The sequence below is a fragment of the Plecotus auritus genome (assembly GCF_963455305.1).
Source record: "Plecotus auritus genome assembly, chromosome: 3".
NCBI classification, from domain to species: Eukaryota; Metazoa; Chordata; class Mammalia; order Chiroptera; family Vespertilionidae; genus Plecotus; species Plecotus auritus.
In genome coordinates, this window is record NC_137772.1 from 130,494,103 (window position 1) to 130,514,944 (window position 20,842).

Consider the following 20,842-nt stretch of genomic DNA (forward strand, 5'->3'; position numbering starts at 1 on the left):
ATTAACAAGGAAACAGACCTTAAATGACATACTAAGTCAGATAGACCTAACTGATATTTACAGAACATTTCACCCCAAAGCAACAGAATATACATTTTTCTCAAGTGCACCTTGAACATTCTCAAAGATAGACCACATGTTAGGGCACAAAACAAGTCTATACAAATTTAAGAAAATTGATATAATACCAAGCATCTTCTCAGATCACAATGGCATGAAGTTAGAAATCAACTACAATAAAAACAATTCAAAAACACTCAAATACATGGAGGCTAACTAGCATGTTATTAAACAAAGAATGGGTTACCAATGAGATCAAGCAAGAAATTAAATTCTTCCTGGAAACAAATGAAAATGAACACACAACCACCCAAAACCTGTGGGACACGGCGAAAGCAGTAATGAGAGGGAAGGTTATAGCACCGCAGGCCTACCTCAAGAAACAAGAAAAAGGACTAATAAACTATTCTAACCCTACAACTAAATGAGTTAGAAAGAGAACAGAAAGAAAAGCCCAAAGGAAGTAGAAGGAAGGAAATAATTAAAATCAGAGTGGAAATACATGACATAGAGACTTTAAAAAGAAAGGTACAAAAGATCAATACATCCAAGAGCTTGTTCTTTGAAAAGATAAGATTGATGAACTCCTAGCCAGACTCATCAAGAAACAAAGAGAGAGGACCCAAATAAATAAAATCAGAACTGAAAGAGGTGATATAACGAACAGCACAGAAATACAAAGGATTGTAAGCAAATACTATGAACTGGACAACCTGGGTGAAATGGACAAATTCCTAGAAACATGCAATCTTCCAAAAGTCAATCAGGAAAAATCAGAAAAACCTGAGTAGGCCAATAACAACTGATGAAATTGAAGCAGTAATTTAAAAACTTCCAGCAAACAAAAGTCCTGGACCAACTGAATTTTAGCAAACATTCAAAGAAAAACTAATACTTGTCCTCCTCAAACTATTCCAAAAAGTTTAAGAGGAAGGAACACTTCCAAGCCCTTTTTAAGAAGCCAGTATTATGCTAATTACAAAACCTGTTAAAGATACTACAAAGAAAGAAAATTACAAGCCAATATCGCTGATGAACACAGATGCTAAAATCCTCAACAAAATATTAGCAAATGGGATCCATCAATATATTAAAAAGATCATACACCATGATAAAGTGAGATTTATTCTTGGGATGCAAGGCTGGTACAATATTTGCAAATCAATAAATTCAATACATCACATAAACAAATTGAAAGATAAAAACCACATGATCATATCAACAGAAGCAGAAAAAGCATCGAAAATCAGATCTTTTCTAATATCCCTTCTCTGCTTAATAAATTTTAAAATAAAATAAAAACTCCTTTATACGTGTTCTTTTTCATATGTGCTGAATTTCGTGATTTGAAAGTTAAATCAAAGTCTAGGGTAGCTGCAGAGAGAAAGACAAAATCAATATCTAATTACAAAAATATATGAGAATTTTCAGAGTTGGTTCAAACTACCTATTATGGGCACTAACATGAGAATGTTGCTTTGGAAAAAGTGACTCTTGTTAAGCGCCACTGGATTAATTTAAGCTAAAAAAGCAAATGCTAATAAGTAGGTATATTACATACATACATATAATCATTCCAAATTCAAAGGCAACTTAGCTTATACAGCGTTATATTTTAAGATGAGACCGACATATTTAAGCAGTTGTCCCAGTAACTTACGAGGTAATCACTGAAATTCAGTTTCTCCCATAATGGCTAAAAACAAATATAAAAACCATTCAAGAATGACCACAAATACAGTCTTTATTTTCTATGGTTCCAGAGACCAATCATAAACCCATCTGTGTGAGACCTAGTTAATAAAAACACTATTTGAGAGGGATACAAAGAGAAGGATGGATTGCCGAGAGGAAAAGGTCCTTTATTAGAATGTGACAAGCTTTTAAATGTTTGCATTATCATTAACCGACTGCCTGGTTCTGTTTCCCACCCTGCAGCCGTCATCCAAAGCTATCACAGGAGCAAAACTGGAAATCAGGCTCATGTCTAAAACACTCACACCCTCTTCTGACCCTTTTGGAGTACTGCATGCATATCTGTTACTGAAGTAGCAAATGCTAATAAAACTATAAATTAATAACAATGCAAGTAACATTTTCTACATAATTTTATATTCAAAATTACCTTAATAAACCTAAATTTAGCTTAATAAAAATATGAAAGACCAAATCTTCTATATAAAATTTATGCCCATGAAAAGAAAACCAACTATGTTCCCTTAACATTTTAAAAGTTTATATATTCGCTAATTTTATTATAAAAATTACAATAACATTACTTTGTGTACCAGACACTGGGTATGAATAAACTAGTTCATTCATAATAACAACCTTATGAGGTAGGCATCATCTTACAAATGTGTAAAGTGAGGCGCAATGAAGTTAAATAACATGCCCAGGATCATGCACCTGGGTGGTAAGTAAGGCTAAATTCAAACTCAGTAACTGTGATGCTTATTAACTGTGAGACTTATTTATACCCAAAATATCCCTCTGAGTTAAAATGGAGTTGATATGATAATAAAATAAAACATAATTAAAATAGAGAAACAGTTTAAGTTATAAGGAAAATTACAAATATGTCATCCAAACCTCTAATTTTCAACGAAGTCCCAAATGGTACAAAAATATTATATGAAAGAGTTTTGGTCATTTTCACATTCCATCTCCCTTAAAAATTCTGATCTTCTGGGAATCTGTGATACAGTTTTTATGTGTTCTTTTTACTCCCCATTCCTTTTTTCCATCAAACTATGCCCTTATTTATCTATGATCTGTTTTTTTAAAAGAAAAGAAAAAAACTAATCCATACTGTATGCTTTATTTTTCTTCTATAAAGCAGAACTACTTACCTATTCCTATCTAAATTACCTATTTCATTGAAATATTTGCATTGCCTGGCTGGTGTGGCTCATATTTGAGCGTTGGCCTATGAACCAGGAAGTTATGGTTTGATTCCCAGTCAGGGCACATGCCCAGGCTGCAGGCTCAATCCCAAGTAGGGGGTGTGCAGGAGACAGCCTATTAATGATTCTCTCTCATCAATGTTTCTATCTCTCTCTCCCTCTCCCTTCTTCTGAAATCAATAAAAATATATTTTTTAAAAGATATCTGCATTAAGACAGTAAATCCAAATAGCATTATCAATTTCTTCTCATTGCAAACATGATATTCTCATCTGCCTAGAAATATTTAGAGTATTCCTACTTGAAATCAGGGCTGACAGACAATTCTAAGATTTCTAAAAATACTAACAGGATGTGAAGGCACAGTGTCTAATGATCTGTAGTTCAAAACAAGATCTATCTAGAACATCTCTAGATTCAGTTTGCCTATTTAAAGCTATTTATAATATAAAAAATTAAGAACACTTAATAATCCAAGCATGGGATAACCAAGCTCACTGCCATTCATGACCAGAAGATTCACCATGGTAAAGAACAAAACCTTCATTTAGACTTATTTTTTATACCTATGTTTTCATTTCATAATGCTAATTTAAAGTACACTTAGAGAAAGTCCGAAGTATCTATATATATAAAAAGCCAGCGACTGTAATGCCATAACGACCGGTTGCTATGACGCGCACTGTGGCCAGCAAACCACCCCATCAGGTACATATGTATCTTTTTTTTCCCCATTGACCCAAGAGCTCTCTATGTGGTTAGCTGAGGCTAATCCCTGGCCAAAATTGCAGCTTTACTTATTCCTCTGCTCAAACCTGCTCTTTTCCCATTCTTCCCAGTTCTCAAAAGGATACTGTTCTCAAAAGTATCCTTCAATAAGTACTGCCCACTACCGGACTCTCCCACCTAGATCAAGGGTGGGGCTGGCCAGCCAACCTCCTGCAGCCCCTCCCTTTGGCCAGCACCAACCCCTATGGGCCCCCACCACTCTGATAGGCCTGAAGCTCCTCCCTGAGCTGGCTCTGGCCCTGATCACCTCCCCCATCCCAATAGAGAGCAGGGCTAGCCAGTCAACCTCCTGCAGCCACTCCCCTACACCCCTATCAGGGCTCAACCACCCATAGCCCCTCCCCAGGCCACTGGCCCCCAATTGGCACCACCCACCCCATTCAGGGATGGGGCCAGCCAGCCCAACACCCACAGCCCCTCCCCATGGCTGGCCCCATCCCCAATGGGCCCCCAACCCCAATTGGGGGCGGGGATCGCCAGCCAATCACCTGTGGCCCCTCCCCCAAGTTAGCCTGGCCCTGATCGGCCCTGATTGGGGTGGGCTGGCCGGCCAACCTCCTGTTATCTCCTCCTCCCAACAGGCCCAACCCCAATCCACCCCATTGAGGCCAGAGTGGCTGGACCCCACCCATGCATGAATTCTTGCACTGGGCCTCTAGTAAAAACATATAAACTGTACCAGTTTTAATTTGCTAGATCCAAAAATAAAATGGTTATATCCAATATAATAAAAGCCTAACATGCTAAGTGTCCAGTCAACTGGTTGGCCATTCAACCAATCAAAGTGTAATCCTATCTAATAAAAGAGTGATATGCAAATTAACCATCACCCCGCTACATCCACAAGCCACGCCCACCGGCCGATCAGGAGCGAATATGCAAAGTAACCCAACCAAGATGGCTGCAGCCACGGAGCGAGCAGGAGGCTTGGGTTTCTCCGGCAATGGAGGAAACCAAGCTTTCTGCACACCCTGGCGGGCCCAGGCCTCCACTCCAGGCTACAAAGTTTCAATTACAGAAGATAAATAAATCCCAACAAAAATGGCTGCAGCCACGGAGCAAGCAGGAGGCTTGGCTCCGCTCCAGGCTACAAAGTTTCACTTATAGAAGATAAATATACCCATATCCCAGGGCTTCCGCTTGGGTCACGTGGCTGGCCTGCAAACCACCACGGGCCCCTCGCTCAGGCCGCCCCACAACCCAAGGGAACCCCAACTCTGATCCGGGACAATCTTCAGGGCAAACCAGCCGGCTCCCACCATGTACCAGGCCTCTATCCTATTTAATAAAAGAGTAATATGAAAATGGACCATCACTCCAACACATAAAATGGCTGCCCCCATGTGGTCAAAGATCCTGCCCCCATGTGGACACAAGATGGCCACCACAAGATGGCCAGCAGTGAAGAGCAGTTGGGAGGGACCAGGCCTGCAAGAGAGGGCTGTTGGGGGCGATCAAGCCTGCAGGGGAGGGCAGTTAGGGATGACCAGGCCGGCAGAGGAGGGAAGTTGGGGGCAACCAGGCCTGCAGGGAAGGGCAGTTGGGGGGAAACCAGGCCTGCAGGGGAGGGCAGTTGGGGGGGCCAGGCCTGTAGGGGAGGGCAGTTAGCAGGCATGCAGGGGAGGGTAGTTAGGGACAATCAGGCTGGCAGAGGAGCAGTTAGGCATCAATCAGGCTGTCACGGGAGTGGTTAGGGCAGGGGTGGGCAAACTTGTTGACTCGAGGGCCACAATGGGTTCTTAAACTGGACGGGAGGGCCGGAACAAAAGCATGGATGGAGTGTTTGTGTGAACTAATATAAATTCAAAGTAAACATCATTACATAAAAGGGTACGGTCTTTTTTTTTTTTATTTCAATAGTTTTATTCATTTCAAACATTTTAACAAGAATGTAAACACTAATTATTATAATTTGAAACTTCAAAAAATGGAGGAATCATAGCACAATAACATACCTTATATTGAAGATGGCAAAGGCAAAATAAAATTGCCTAACAAAGGAAAGGTACAGGAGGAAAAATGGCGGCAGAATAGACAGACATGTTCCGAGCCTTGTCCCGGAGTAGAAAGAAAGAACAGCTGAGGGTCGCACGAGGAGTGTTTGTTGGCAAGTTAAGGGACAGCTAAACTCCAGAAGAAGGTGGGGGACTGCTAGACGGGGTTCCCCTGACCTGACAGCCCCCATTGCGGCTGGGTCCCCTCCCGGAACTGCGGGCTTGGACACGGAGTCTGCGCCATCTTGAACGGGAAAGTGGAGCTTATCGGAAGCAGGAGAATTCACAACTGCGGCACCCACGGAACAGCTGCGAGCCCCAGAACACCTGCCCCCAGTTGGTGCAAACACGCGCATTCAGAGGAGCTCTATACTCCACCACAGAAAGGTCAGATTTCGCCTGGGATAAGGAGAGAGAGAACTACATAACCAGACATCCAGAGAAGAGAGACCATGCCCGCATTTGAAAGAAAAGCAGGCATCACCAGAAAAGGAAGTAAACGAAATGGAGGCAAGCAACCTTCCAGAGAAAGAATTCAGAGAAATGGTCAGAAGGTGGCTGAAAAGAATGGAAGACAAATTCAACAATATGAGCAAGAACCAAGAGGAAATGAAGAAGAACCAAGAAGAAATGAAAAATGACATCGCTGCTGTAAAGAACTCAATAGAAAGCATCAAGAGTAGACTAGAAGAAGCAGAGGACCGCATCAGTGAGCTAGAAGACAAGATGGGAAAAAATACCCAAGTAGAGCAACTTCTAGAAAAAAAAATTAAAAGGCAGGAGGAGAGCCTTAGGGAACTTTGGGACAACACGAAACAAAACAAAATCCACATAATAGGGGTTCCAAAAGGAAAGGAAGCTGAGCAAGGAATAGAAAACCTCTTTGAAGAAATAATGACAGAAAATTTCCTTGATATAGGGAAGAAAAAACCCACACAAATCCAAGAAGCTCACAGAGTCCCAAGCAAAATGAACCCCAAAAGACTGATGCCAAGGCACATTATAATTAAATTGGCAAACACCAACGACAAAGTAAGAATCTTAAAAGCGGCAAGAGAGAGACAGAAAGTTACCTACAAAGGAACCCCCATAAGACAAGCAACTGATTTCTCAACAGAAACTCATCAGGCAAGAAGGGAATAGAATGAAATATACAAAGTCATGCAAAGGAAGGGTCTGAATCCAAGAATACTGTACCCAGCAAGGCTATCAATCAAAATTTTTCACAGCAAAAGAGACCATCAACAAAACAATAAGAAATCCCACTGTATGGGAGAACGTAATTGCAAATGTTATCACTGATAAAGGTTTAATCTCCAACATCTACAGGCAGCTTATACAACTTAATAAAAGGAGGATAAATGATCCAATAAAAAAATGGGCAACGGACCTAAATAGAATCTTTTCGAAAGAAGACAGAAGGAAGGCCAAGAGACACATGAAAACATGCTCAAAAGTCACTAATTATCCGAGAGATGCAAATCAAAACGACAATGCGATACCATCTCACACCTGTCAGAATGGCTATCATCAACAAATCAACAAATGACAAGTGTTGGCGAGGATGCGGAGAAAAAGGAACCCTCGTGCACTGCTGGTGGGAATGCAGACTGGTGCAGCCACTGTGGAGAACAGAATGGAGTTTCCTCAAAAAACTGAAAATGGAACTCCCATTTGACCCAGTAATCCTACTCCTAGGAATATATCCTAAGAAGCTAGAAACACCAATCAGAAAGGATATATGCACCCCTATGTTCATAGCAGCACAATTTTCAATAGCTAAGATTTGGAAACAGCCTAGGTGCCCATCAGCAGATGACTGGATCAGAAAACTATGGTACATCTACACAATGGAATACTATGCTGCCATAAAAAGAAGGAATTATTACCATTTGTAGGCACCTGGATGGAATTAGAGAACATTATGCTAAGTGAAATAAGCCAGTCAATGAAAGAAAAATACCACATGATCTCACTCATTTGGGGATAATGAAAAACAGTATAAACTGATGAACAAAAAGATAGATACAGAGGCAGTAAAGCATCAAACAGACTGTCAAATTACAGCAGGAAGGTTAGGGAGAGGTGGGGGAAATAAGAGATCAACTGAAGGACTTATATGCATGCATATAAGAGTAACCAACGGATGCAAATCATTGGGGGGTGAGGGCATGTATAGGAGTGGGGTGGGGGGGCAATGGTAAGATATGTACACATATAATACCTTAATAAAAAAATTAAAAAAAAACAAAACAAAGGAAAGGAAAGGTACAAAAGCCTTTCAAATTAAACTTAAATATAATAAAATAATTTAAAACTAAAACAAATAGAAAAGAACAAAATGTGTAAACAGCAAATTAAACATTTTCTTTAGTGCAACTTCCAAATTATGCCCGGGACGTAGATGTAGATGGCAATGTAGACTGGGTTGAAAGGTTTTTGGTCTTTAAAACATCAACTTCAGTGGGAATAGTGTTGTTGGTCTCCTTTTTAGCTAATGCTCTGATACTGTGCTCTCCAGGGGCGTGTCTCCCTACATCACCACGATAACGTGTCTATGCATTCCCAGGGTGATGTCGGGAGACGCGTCCGCGGGCATTACAAGGAGCCTCTGGAAGATTGAGAGGTGGTTCCTTCTACTGAATGGGTGGATATAAATCCGCCCACTCAGAAGAAGGAGCTGCAGCCGTGTTTCCCGACGTTGCCATGTTAACACTGCTGCTAGTGAAGGAGTGGAGGGGAGAGCAAGAGAACCCTACGCTCTTTCGGCTCCGCGGGCCGGATAGAACAGCCGAATGGGCCAGATCCGGCCCGCGGGCCGTAGTTTGCCCATGGCTGGGTTAGGGGGTGATCAGGCTGGCAGACAGAAGTGGTTAGGGGCAATCAGGAAGGCAGGCAGGTGAGCAGTTGGGAGCCAGCAGTTCTGGATTGTGAGAGGGATGTCCGACTGCCCGTTTAGGCCTGATCCTGGTAGGGCCTAAACAGGCAGTCGGACATCCCTTGAGGGGTCCCATATTGGAGAGGGTGTAAGCTGGGCTGAGGGACACACACCTGCATGCATAAATTTCATGCACCGGGCCTCTAGTATGCTAATGATATGCTAAGGCTGCTCAACTGCTCGCTATGACATGCACTAACCACCAGGGGGCAGACACTCTGACCAGCAGGTTATCTTGCTGCTGGGGTCCGGCTGATCAGGACTGAGAGGGATGAGCCAGACATGCCCTGGAGCCCTCCTGTGGTCCTTCCCCGGCTAGTCAACCTCCAGCGTCTCTCCCCAGCCCAGATTGTGCACCAGTGGGATCCCTCAGGCTGGCCTGTGCCCTCTTGCAATCCAAGACACCTCAGGGGATGTCAGAGTGCCAGTTTTGGCTTGATCCCACAAGCCAGGCCGAGGGACCCCACTGGTGCATGAATTCGTGCACCATGTCTCTAATTTTAGTATAATAACTGATCACATTGCTAAAGAATTAATCATAACATTATGCTTATCTCCCAAATCTAAGCTATATAACAAAAAGAGCACAGGTAATACATATAAAAAGGTGCCAAGGAATCAAGTCCCTGCAAATCCCAAAACTATTTTTACCTCTGTCTGCAGGATGGCAGCCCTTTGTTCCTTAGCAGTCAAGGACTCCTTCAGCACTTCAATGTGTTGCTTACTGTCCGAGAACTGGTTCGTAAGTGTTTCTAGCTTTGTCTGTAGAGCTAGTAGTTCTGTGTCCTTTCTGGAGAGCTCCTGCTTCACCTGACCAATCTATAGAAGAAAACAAAATGCTGTAAAGGAAAAAAGAAATAAAACACCCACCTCTGATCTGGATCTTTGACAAATCTAAGTCACAAGATATGAAACTAAAAGCAGCATTAATCATTAATTTTATGACAGGACATAATTCATCTCTTTGGGTCATCCAATCTTAGATATTTACAAAGCTTATTTGACTAATAGGGAAATTTCCAGTTTTATTTATTGTGTCTCTTAAACATTTTTTTAAATCCCTTAGAAAAGGAATGGAAAGAGAAAAATTCCAATTCAATTAGAATACTATGACACACTAGTAAGAATATGAACTACACTTTTTTTCATTTTGTGAAGTCAGATCTGTTCAGAATATAAAGCAGAATTAGTGTAAATGTAATTCAGAAAGGAAAAAAAAAAACACTTCCTAGTATTGCTATTTAAATTTGAAATAAAAAGTTGACTGTGCTGTATTTTTTATGTCTTCATTAATATTTTTCTCATTCTCAAAAGTTTACATAAAATCTTTATCTTAAAATCCACTATGTATTATAAGACATTATAAATATGTGCTTTTAAAATATTTATAATTTTGATGAGTTGGGAGTATTGACTTAAAAAAATATTTCACCTACAAAATTATATCACCTATAACATGCCACTCTAACTAAATGAAGATGACCTAAATAGAGAATGAATAAATCTCATTCTGTAAGAATCTACATGTGTAATTTGACAGAGTAATTAATCCATAAATCAATAGGATTATACATTCTACTATAAATTTCTTTCATCTTAACTTAGAAAATATTCATTTCTAACATCTCCTTTGCATTTCTGTGTTTCTAAAAATTTTTTAATAGTCTTTTATTCTAAATTTAAGTCAAAGTAGTAGAAATTAAATCTGCTTTTACATTATGTCTACTGCTTAGGAAGGTAACTGTGCACTGAAAGATTAATTATTGGAAGTAGAAATATGACAAGAGGTCAATAATTTCAGTATCACTGATGAAAGGAAAAGTACTTTTCATTTTTCTAAAGAAAATATATGTAAAGTATTTTATTGTAATAACCTTAGGTATAATGGACAAATCTTTTCAGAACAATTTTCCATGAAGAAATATAAAATAAATTTTACTCTAATTAAAATGAGACTTTTTAAAAGCCCTAAAAATAAATTTCTACTTTATTCTTCTATTTCACAAGAAGACAAGCATTTTTCTCATATGCATGAAATATCCATTTACAGATATAGTTATTCATTCAACAAATATTTGTGTACTTATTGCATGCAAAGTATTTGAGGATACTAAGGACATCAGTGGAAGATAATTGTAAATAGCATCTATTTTCATCCTGTTATATATAGGAGTTACCACATCCTAGAATGGTATAGTGTCTTTCATGATATCCCTTTACCAACAAACATCAAACATTAGTTTTATCCTATCGCTAACATACAGAATGCACTAAAAACGTATTTGTTGTATGAATGAATATTTAGGAGAAATGTTCAAAGTGTTATTATCACTTCCTCAGCTAAAGAACTATGGCTTAAAGATTACTCAAATTTCCAGCTAACTCTAATCATGTGATCAAAAACAAATATAAAATTTTCCTATCATCTGCATTATGAATTTTCAAATAATGTTATATTGATCATAAAGACTGAGAAAAGGAAGAAAATATTCTAAGTGGAAAGCCGAGTTTAGAAGCACAAATTGTGCTTAAAAGTTAGGAGTACAAGGAGTACAAGCCTTGGTTTCCTAATCAGTAATAAGTAGAAAGTGAACCAATGCCACTATGTTGTTTAAGATTAAATAAAATAATGTATGGAATGTGATTAGCCTGTTGTTTGACATAAAAATAAATCACTTAATAGTAGCTGAGAAAACAAAGAGAGAAGTTATGGCTCCTCTAGACAATACATGGTTACCAGAAACCAAATTAGACCCTTTCAGATAAAATGTTTCACTTCTCTCCCTGTACTATAAAGTGGTCCATAAAGAGCAAACACACCAAATTAGCATAAGGTTTTTTTTAAATGCTGTATTCTAGTCTTATCCCACAATTGTTTTCAGAGTAGTTTTTTCTAACACAGCCTAGTATAGGGCAGTAGAGTGAAGAGCTTATCAGCACAGGTTCTGGAACCAGATTACTTATGTAAAAATCAAACTCTAACTCTTACTGGCTATGTTCCTCAGCACCACCCTGTTACCTCAATGTCCTCATCTATAAATTGAGGTTGATAATTTACCTATTTAGTAGGTTATAAAATGCTTATAATAAGTGCTCAAGTGTTAGCTATTTTATTATATTTTGAAATGAATTTTAAGTTCTTTAGAAAGAAAATTAAATTTGATTTAGAGACTTTAATTATCTAATTTACTAGATAAGTCTAAATAACTCTAATCACTTTTTATACAACTATTTTAAAGAAAGGAACATTTGTTGCGAAACCACCAAATGGAGACTTAAAGATGATGTCTACATATGAAGAAAAAGCTCTTTACACAAGAATTTCAAATTCAAATAAATACTATGTGATGGACCTAGAACAACTGTATATATCTAAGAAGAAAAAAGAGACTACCATTTATGTAAACCAACAAGTCTCTAGTAACAGGAAAGGAGTTGAGAATAAACAAGCTTTGAAGTACCATCCATACAGTGTCAACAGGATCAATAAAGAACCAGGTATAGGGCTTCCAGAACACGTGAGAGCTCACTGCACACAAGTGACATATGGTTCAAACTGCTGAACAGGAGTTGGTTAAAGAGCAGAGCAGGCTGGTTAGTGCCAGTACTGGGCAAAGCTGCCAACCTTAGGAAATGAAAGTATAAGCCACCCAGAAGCCAGAGCTAGCAGGGTCCCACTGTGGGATCACTGCACACAAAAGGGTAAATCTTACGGCAAAGACCTCAGCCTGAAGACCAGCCGCTCTCTTTTTCAGCTCTTCCCCTTGAGCCTCTTTCGAACTTAGTTCCTCCTTCAGTTGCTCTACCTGTCACGACATTATTATTCTTTTTTATTTATGTGTCAACTTGGATCTTATCTGCTTTTGAGCCAGAGCAGGAACTGGAAGTAACAATAACATATAACCCAATCAAATCTGTTTCCCTAATTCCCTCTTCAAAGGACCCTGGATGGTTTCTCTATTTTCACAGAGTTTTCAAAATTAACTGAAATGTGCTAATCAGCAAATGAGAACCAAACCTTATATTGCTGAATATTTTTTCTCAAATTAGGACGAAAAATGCAAACTAACAGAAAGTTTGAATATGTGAATTTTTAAGTTTCAAATTAACATGAAATTGGCAGTAGTCATGTCATTAACAACAGATTCTTAAAATAAGATTTATATGCTAGGTATGCGTACCACAGTAAAAAGTCAGAAACAGGAGGGAGAGTTTTAATTGTTTCATTCCCTTACAATTTCCACTTCTGAGAAATCAGGGAATAATATAATTGGGATATGGCAGGAGGAAGGGGGATACTTATTTTCTAGGTCAGTGGTCGGCAAACTGCAGCTCTGTTGACTAATGAGTTTGCCGACCACTGACCTAGACTCTCGATTCCAATAATTACAGGCTGTTGTTGTTCCTTGTGATTAAGCCTCTATCCAGTGGTCTGCAAACTCATTAGTCAACAGAGCGGCAAACTGCAGCTCGCGAGCCACATGTTCTAGGTAATCTATATATATAAAAGGCTAAGTGACCGACCGTACATCCATCCAACCATCCGACCAACCGGCCGGTACATATGACACACAACATTGACTCCTGCATGCGTGATACATACAAGGCTCTCACTTGCGCCAACTGCACACGACCAACTGGCCTGTACATATGACAGGCACTGGCAATCCTATATAATAAAAGGCTAACATGCAAATAGACTGAATGGCAGAACGACCAGTCACTATGACGCGCACTGACCACCTGGGGTCCCCTAGTGGTCAGTGTGCTCCCACGGGGGAGTGACGCTCAGCCAGAAGCTGGGCTCACAGCTGGTGAGCGCAGCAGCAGTGGCGGGAGCCTCTCCCGCCTCTGCGGCACAATAAGCCATCAGTCGGATATCCCCCAAGGGCTCCCAGAATGCAAGAGGACGCAGACTGGGCTGAGAGACACACACCCCCCGACCCCCAAGTGCATGAATCCATGCACCAGGCCACTAGTATTTTATAATTACAAGTATGATTTTTAATTAAACTACAACAAACCTGTAAATTTGCAATTATAATAAACTAAACACTCCAATGTGCCTAAATAGTTTATAGAATCTAAATGGCTTTAGATCTAAGGAAAGAATATTGTGACTGAATTTATAAGTATAGACAGACGTGTGATACTTACCTTACTTCGTATATACCTGAAACACACACGGGAAACAATAAACCTGATACAAATGGATTTTCTCCAAGGGACAGAACAAGTGATTTTTCTTTATGGAACTATATTTGAAGAAAAAAACATGACTTTATTTCAGCCATATCTGGATGGGGGGTGGGGGTGTACTGGGTTCAGCTTCTTAGGGTTTTGACTTTTAAAATACTTCACAAGAGGTAGAGAACTAAATGCCTCATACAGTGAGAAAACCTCATCTGGATGTAATCCTACTAAATCATCTCAGCAATACTGACAGACATGAAATGTTAAACTATAATAATACATCCTTTGCTTCATACAGGTAATTTTGTTTTAAGTGAAAGCTTGAAAGAACTATAGAACATCTGTAATTCTGACTTTAATTCGAGCGAGTACTACTTGAAAGAATTATTTTAGAGGTATTCTTCCCTGAAGTCTGATGAAACAGTGTGAAGTGCTTCATCAGCAGTAAGGACGTAGGAATAAGCATCAATTTTTCAAACCTCTTTTTAAAATTACAATATCACATACCATTACCTTATTTTTCATGAATTTAGAATGACTCCGATAGACCTCCATTTGCTTCATTTCTTCCTCACGTTCTTCAGTACTCAGAGCCCCATTCGATTTCAGCATCTGAATTTCCTCTTCCAAGTCTCGGAGCCCACGCTCCATAGAGGAAATTTTTGAATCCTGAGGGCAATGGAAGATTTACACATTAAAGTAGTCATGAAAAATCAGAGAACCCAGTGATAAAGGTGCTAAATTTAATAAAAATAAATATGCAAGGAAATTGCTATCTAGCAATTGGTACCTTACTTCTAAAATATATCCTTTATGGTAATTTGAATGTAAGGAGGAAGACTGGCTTCCCGCCCACCCTGGCTGGCCCTGGTCTCCACTCAAGGTTACAAAGTTTCAATTATAAAAGATAAATAAATCCCAGATACCTGCTTCCAGCCAGCCCTGGCCTCCGCTCAAGGAGGCGCTAAAAAAAAAAAAGAAAAGAAAAAAAGGAGGGGCTGGGAGCTTGGGTTGCCAGGGGGCGTGGCCAGCCTGAAAACAGCCATCAGCCCCTCACCCAGGCTGGCCAGGCACCCCAGTGGGGACCCCCCACTCTGAAGGGGCTGTGGCCAGCCTGAAAACGGCCCTCAGCTCCTCACCCAGGTTGGCCAGGCACCCCAGCAGGACCCCTCCCACCCTGAAGGGGCTGTGGCCAGCCTGAAAACGGCCTCAGCCCCTCACCCAGGCTGGCCATGCCCCCCAAGGGGAGACCCTCACCCCATGGGGGCGTGGCCAGCCTGCAAACTACCACAGGCCCCTGGCCAAGGCCACCCACGCCCCAAGGGAACCCCCACCCTGATCCAGGACACACTTCAGGGAAACCAGCCGGCCCCCACCCATGCACCAGGCCTCTATCTATACCAGCTGTGGGCAAACTACGGCCCACGGGCCGGATCCGGCCCGTTCGGCTGTTCTATCCGGCCCGCGGAGCCGAAAGAGCGGAGGGTTCCCTTGCTCTCCCCTCTGCTTCTTTACTTTGAATTTATATTAGTTCACACAAACACTCCATCCATGCTTTTGTTCTGGCCCTCCGGTCCAGTTTAAGAACCCATTGTGGCCCTCGAGTCAAAAAGTTTGCCCACCCCTGATCTATACTAATAAAAGGGTAATATGCTAATTAGACTGGGATACCTTCCAGGAGACCTTCCGGACGTTCTTCTGGACAAAGCCATGGTGGTGGGGCCAAGATAGAGGTGGTTAGAAGACAAGAGGGGAGGGCAGTTGTGGGTGATCAGGCTGGTGGGGGGCGGTGCCATTGGGGGTAAGCAGACCAGCAGGGGGGCCAGTTGGGGGTGAGCAGGCTGTCAGTGGGGCTCAGTTGGAGGTGATCAGGACAGCAGGGGGGGAAAGTTTTCAGTGAGCAGGCCAGCAGGGGGGCAGTTGGGGGTGAGCAGGCCGGCAGGGGAGGCAGTTTGGGGGCAAGCACACTGGCACAGGGGCCAGTTGGGGGTGATCAGGCTGGCGGGGGGGGCATTTGGGGGCGAGCAGGCTGGAGGCAGGGGGCAGTTGGGGTGAGCAGGTCAGCAGGCAGAATGGTTAGGGGCAATCAGACAGGCAGGCAGGCAGGTGAGGGTTAGGAGCCAGCAGTCCCGGATTGCGAGAGGGATGTCCGACTGCCGGTTTTGGCCCAATCCCTGTAAACCGGCAGTAGGACATCCTTCGAGGGGTCCCAGATTGGAGAGGGTGCAGGCCAAGCTGAGGAACACCACCCCATGCAAGAATTTTGTGCACCGGGCCCCTAGTATATATATAAAAGCCTAAGCAACCGGCTGACGATTCGACTGGCCAACCAGTAGCTATAACATGCACTGACCACCATGGGGCAGACGCTCAATGCAGCAGCTGTCGAGCTGCGGTGACTTAGCAGCTGCTGTTCTCCAGGGTGCGTCATCCGAGAACCACCCCCTCAAAATCAGGCACCCCTCGGGGGATGTCGGAGAGCCGGTTTCAGCCCAATCCCCGCAGACCAGGCCGAGGGACCCCACCGGTGCACAAATCCGTGCACCAGGCCTCTAGTGTATAATAATCCTATCTAATAAAAGAGTAATATGCAAATTGACCATCACTCCAACACACAAGATGGCTGCCCCCATGTGGACACAAGATGGCCGCCACAAGATGGACAGCAGGGGAGGGCAGTTGGGAGAGACCAAGCCTGCAAGGGAGGGCAGTTGGGGGCGATCAGGTCAGCAGGGGAGGGCAGTTAGGGGTGACCAGACCGGCCGAGGAGGGAAGTTGAGGGCGACCGGGCCAGTAGGGAGGGGCAATTGGGGGGACCCAGGCCTGCAGGGGAGGGCAGTTAGGGGTGACCAGGCCTGCAGGGGAGGACAGTTACAGGCAAACAGGCTGGCAGGGGAGCAGTTAGGCATCAATCAGGCTGTCAGGGGAGTGGTTATGGGGTGATCACGCTGGCAGGCAGAAGTGGTTAGGGGCAATCAGGAAGGCAGGCAGGTGAGCAATTGGGAGCCAGCAGTCCTGGATTGTGAGAGGGATGTCCGACTGCCCGTTTACAAGCAGTCGTACATTCCTCGAGGGGTCCCAGACTGGAGAGGGTGCAGGCTGGGCTGAGGGACGCACAATCCCATGCACGAATTTTGTGCACCGGGCCTCTAGTCCTATCTAATAAAAGAGTAATATGCAAATTAACCATCACTCTGCTACACCCACAAGCCACACCCACAAGCAACGCCCACCAGCCAATCAGGAGCAAATATGCAAATAAAACCAACCAAGATGGCTACGGCCACAGAGAGCAAGAGGAAGGCTTGGTTTTCCCCGGCAATGTAGGAAGCCATGCTTTCCACACACCCTGGCCGGCCCAGGCCTCCACTTAAGGCTACAAAGTTTCAATTATAGAAGACACATAAATCCCAACAGAAATGGCTACCGCCATGGAGCAAGCAGGAGGTTTGGCTCCGCTCCAGACTACAAAGTTTCAATTATAGAAGATAAATAAATCCCAGATACCAGGGCCTTTGCTTGGGTCGCCGGGGGTGTAGCCGGCCTGCAAACCACCACAGGCCCCTCGCCCAGGCTGCCCCACACCCCAAGGGAACCCCCACCCTGATCCAGGACACCCTTCAGGGCAAACCAGCTGGCTGCCACCCATGCACCAGGCCTCTATCCTATCTAATAAAAGAGTAATATGCAGATTGACCATCACTCCAACACACAAGATGGCTGCCCCCATGTGGTAAAGATCCTGCCCCCATGTGGACACAAGATGGCCACCACAAGATGGCCAGCAGGGGAAGGCAGTTGGGAGGGACCAGGCCTGCAAGGGAGGGCAGTTGTGGGTGATGAGGTCAGCAGGGGAGGGCAATTGGGAGGGACCAGGCCTGCAGGAGAGGGCAGTTGGGGGCGATCAAGCCTGGAGGGGAGGGCAGTTAGGAGTGACCAAGCCGGCAGAGGAGGGAAGTTGGGGGCGACCAGGCCTGCAGGGGAGGGCAGTTAGGGATGACCAAGCCTGCAGGGGAGGGCAGTTGGCAGGGACCAGGCCTGCAGGGGAGGGCAGTTAGCATCAAACAGGCTGGCAGGGGAGTGGTTAGGGGGTGATCAGGCTGGCAGGCAGAAGTGGTTAGGGGCAATCAGGAAGGCAGGCAGGTGAGCAGTTGGGAGCCAGCAGTCCTGGATTATGAGAGGGATCCCAGATTGGAGAGGGTGCAGGCTGGGCTGAGGGACACCCCCCACCCCCGTGCACAAATTTCATGCACCAGGCCTCTAGTTAAGTAAATAAATTCCTTATCATCTTACTGGTCTGTACTTCCCCAGCCCTAGGTCTTCCATCATTAACCAACCAATCCCACTAAGCCTACTGAAATCCTGTTCCTCATTAAATTTCCATTTCCTCAACTTTTTTCAACTCCCAATTCCAAGAAGGCTTTCCCAAAGAATATAACTTCCTGGAACTCTCTCCAGCACCACAAAGGAGCAAGGGAAACGTGTGGGCATCCTAGCTTCTCAAAACTGTTCCCCTTTATCTAAACTCCTATTTAAAGCTCCTTTTCACTCTACCTTCCTCACTGCAGCCATCCAGGGACTTCCCAGTCACTCCCGACTTTTTTTTTTAATTCTCTCTCAAGGGTATGTTTTTATTGCTTTTATTTTCTATTTTTTATTTCTTAAATCATCACCCGAGGATATTTTTCCATTGGTTTTTAGAGAGAGTGGAAGAGTAAGAGGAGGGGAAGAGAGAGAGAGAGAAACATCAATGTGATAGAGACACATCAAATGTTTGCCTCCCGCACACGCCCCAACCAGCACCAGGACCAGTGATCGAGCCTGCAACTGAGGTACATGCCCTTGACTAGAATTGAACCCAAGATACTTCAGTGGCAGGCTGATGCTCTAACCACTGAGCTAAACTGGCTAGGACTATTTTTAGTTTAGAGAGAGAGGACAGGAGAGAGAGAAAGAGAAATGTCGATGTGAGAGAGGAACATCAATCAGTTGCCTCCCATACACACCCTGACTGGGAATCAAACCCACACCACCTTTTTGGTGTGCAGGACAATGCTCCAACCAGCTGAGCAACCCAGCCAGGGCCACTCCTGCTCATTTTAAGAAGCCTTTGGCACCTGACTTTGGCACCAGTCTTCCCTTCAAATACCTCTTGCCACCATCTTAGGATTTTGATATCTGAATTCTTTGATGTCCTGGATTCCAATGAACTCATCCTCTAGTCCTTTTTAGCTACCCAGTTTATAAGGACTACACTCTGGATCTTCCCTACCCAGGAATGTCCTCCCAGGCCTGTCACATCATGACTCTCATTACCTGCTGTTCTTCACCCTCACAGAGATCTCCACTTCCCGAACTTATATTTTCTCCCAACCTGGCAGTCCATTCTAAATTCTCTTCCTTCCCATCCAGGCTACATTCCTGGACTGATCATTCCAAATTACTCTTTCACCATAACTCACAATTCATTTGCACACCAATAATTTTGCTGTATCTCTCCAGCAAAACTCTAACCCTAGAGCCACACAGTAATTCTTCCCTGCTCCTCCACTGCTATAGGAAAAAGAAGAAAAAAAATAGAGAAAAGGCGATGAAGAAGCATGAGAGGGATGAGTGGTAGAGAGGGAAAAGATCAAAGGAAGAAGGCAGGAGAAGGGAGGAGGAAAGGGGTAAGAGGAAGAAGAAGAAGAAGGGGGGAGGAAGGAGGAGGACAATTACATCACCTTGAAGCTGACTGTTGGGCTCTTTTTCTATCAATTATCTTTCTTTCCCATTTTCCCCAAAGACTATTCTAGATCTTCATAATTCTCTCTACTTCAAGCCACACTCTCAACAACTTAACTATTTCAGTTGTGATTTCAGCATAATGTCCAACTGACCCCACTGAGTCACCAGAATCTCAGAATCTCCTGTCTCTTAGCAGAATGGCTAAAGATTAACAGGACTTAAAATAGATCCACTACCAATTAATACCATTACACTTCCCCAGTTTGTCAAGATGTCAATAAAATAATTTTGTGAATGTAGGTACATCCATGCATTTTAGTCTTAGGTTTTAACAGGGATCAGGAAATAACATGTCTAAATAAACCTGTGGGAAAAGTGAACATTCAATTAAACCTTTCTAAAGGTTCTTTACAAGATTATATTCAGGACCATTAATTGTCTAACAATAAAGAATCCAGAATCTACTAATTTGGAATTGGTAAATCCTTTCCCCATTGAGAATAAAGATGTACACAATATAAACAAAGTTTTAAGAGGAGATCATACAAATTAAGAGAACACTTCTTATAACTGTATTTGAGAAGCATCTATTTATAGAAACCTATTTATATACCAAAACTAAATACTCTTATCATACCAACAAATATTATATGAAGGTCCACAATGCAAAATAGTGTCAAACATTTACTTATAGATATCTACACTAATAAAAGAGTAACATGCTAATTGACCATACCATTGCGACGCCCACCAGCTAATCAGGAGTGAGTAGGAAAATTAACCCAGCAAAGATGGCAAGTTAATTTGCATACACAAACACAGATTGGCCAGGGGCGGGGCAGGGCGGGACGTTTGTGTCGTCGCCATGTCGACGACACAGGCGGTCCACACCACCCCAGCCACTCCAGGCCTTTGGGCAGTGTGGGAAGGTGGAAAGGTGGCTCCGGCCAAAGTGAAGGAGATGCCGGCAGCCAGGGGAAGCAAGGCCCATTTTTGCACCAATTTTCATGCATTGGGCCTCTAGTGTAAGTGTGTGTGTGTGTGTGTGTATGTATGTGTGTGTGCACACATACATACACACACACACATATACACACACACACACACACACACATATATATATATATATATGTGTATATATATTTATACACACGTATCTACACTAATAACAGATAAACATGCAAACTGACCATACCGCCATCAGTCATTTGGGAGTGAATATGAAAATTAACCCA

General features: G+C 42.9%; 1 protein-coding gene across 4 annotated transcripts in view; it reads right to left on the reverse strand.

Annotated features, from left to right (window-relative positions):
• Positions 1 to 20,842, reverse strand: part of ERC1 (ELKS/RAB6-interacting/CAST family member 1) — a 512,141-nt gene that overhangs the window by 407,405 nt on the left and 83,894 nt on the right. For 3 of the 4 annotated variants that reach the window (XM_080660553.1, XM_080660551.1, XM_080660550.1), the window contains exons 4-5: positions 14,394 to 14,549; positions 9,339 to 9,506 (exon numbers count right to left, since the gene is read on the reverse strand). In XM_080660553.1, the coding sequence (XP_080516679.1) occupies positions 9,339 to 9,506; positions 14,394 to 14,549 (324 nt within the window). Of the gene's footprint in view, positions 1 to 9,338; positions 9,507 to 12,409; positions 12,494 to 14,393; positions 14,550 to 20,842 lie in introns of all 4 variants that reach the window. The other variant, XM_080660552.1, reaches the window with a different exon arrangement.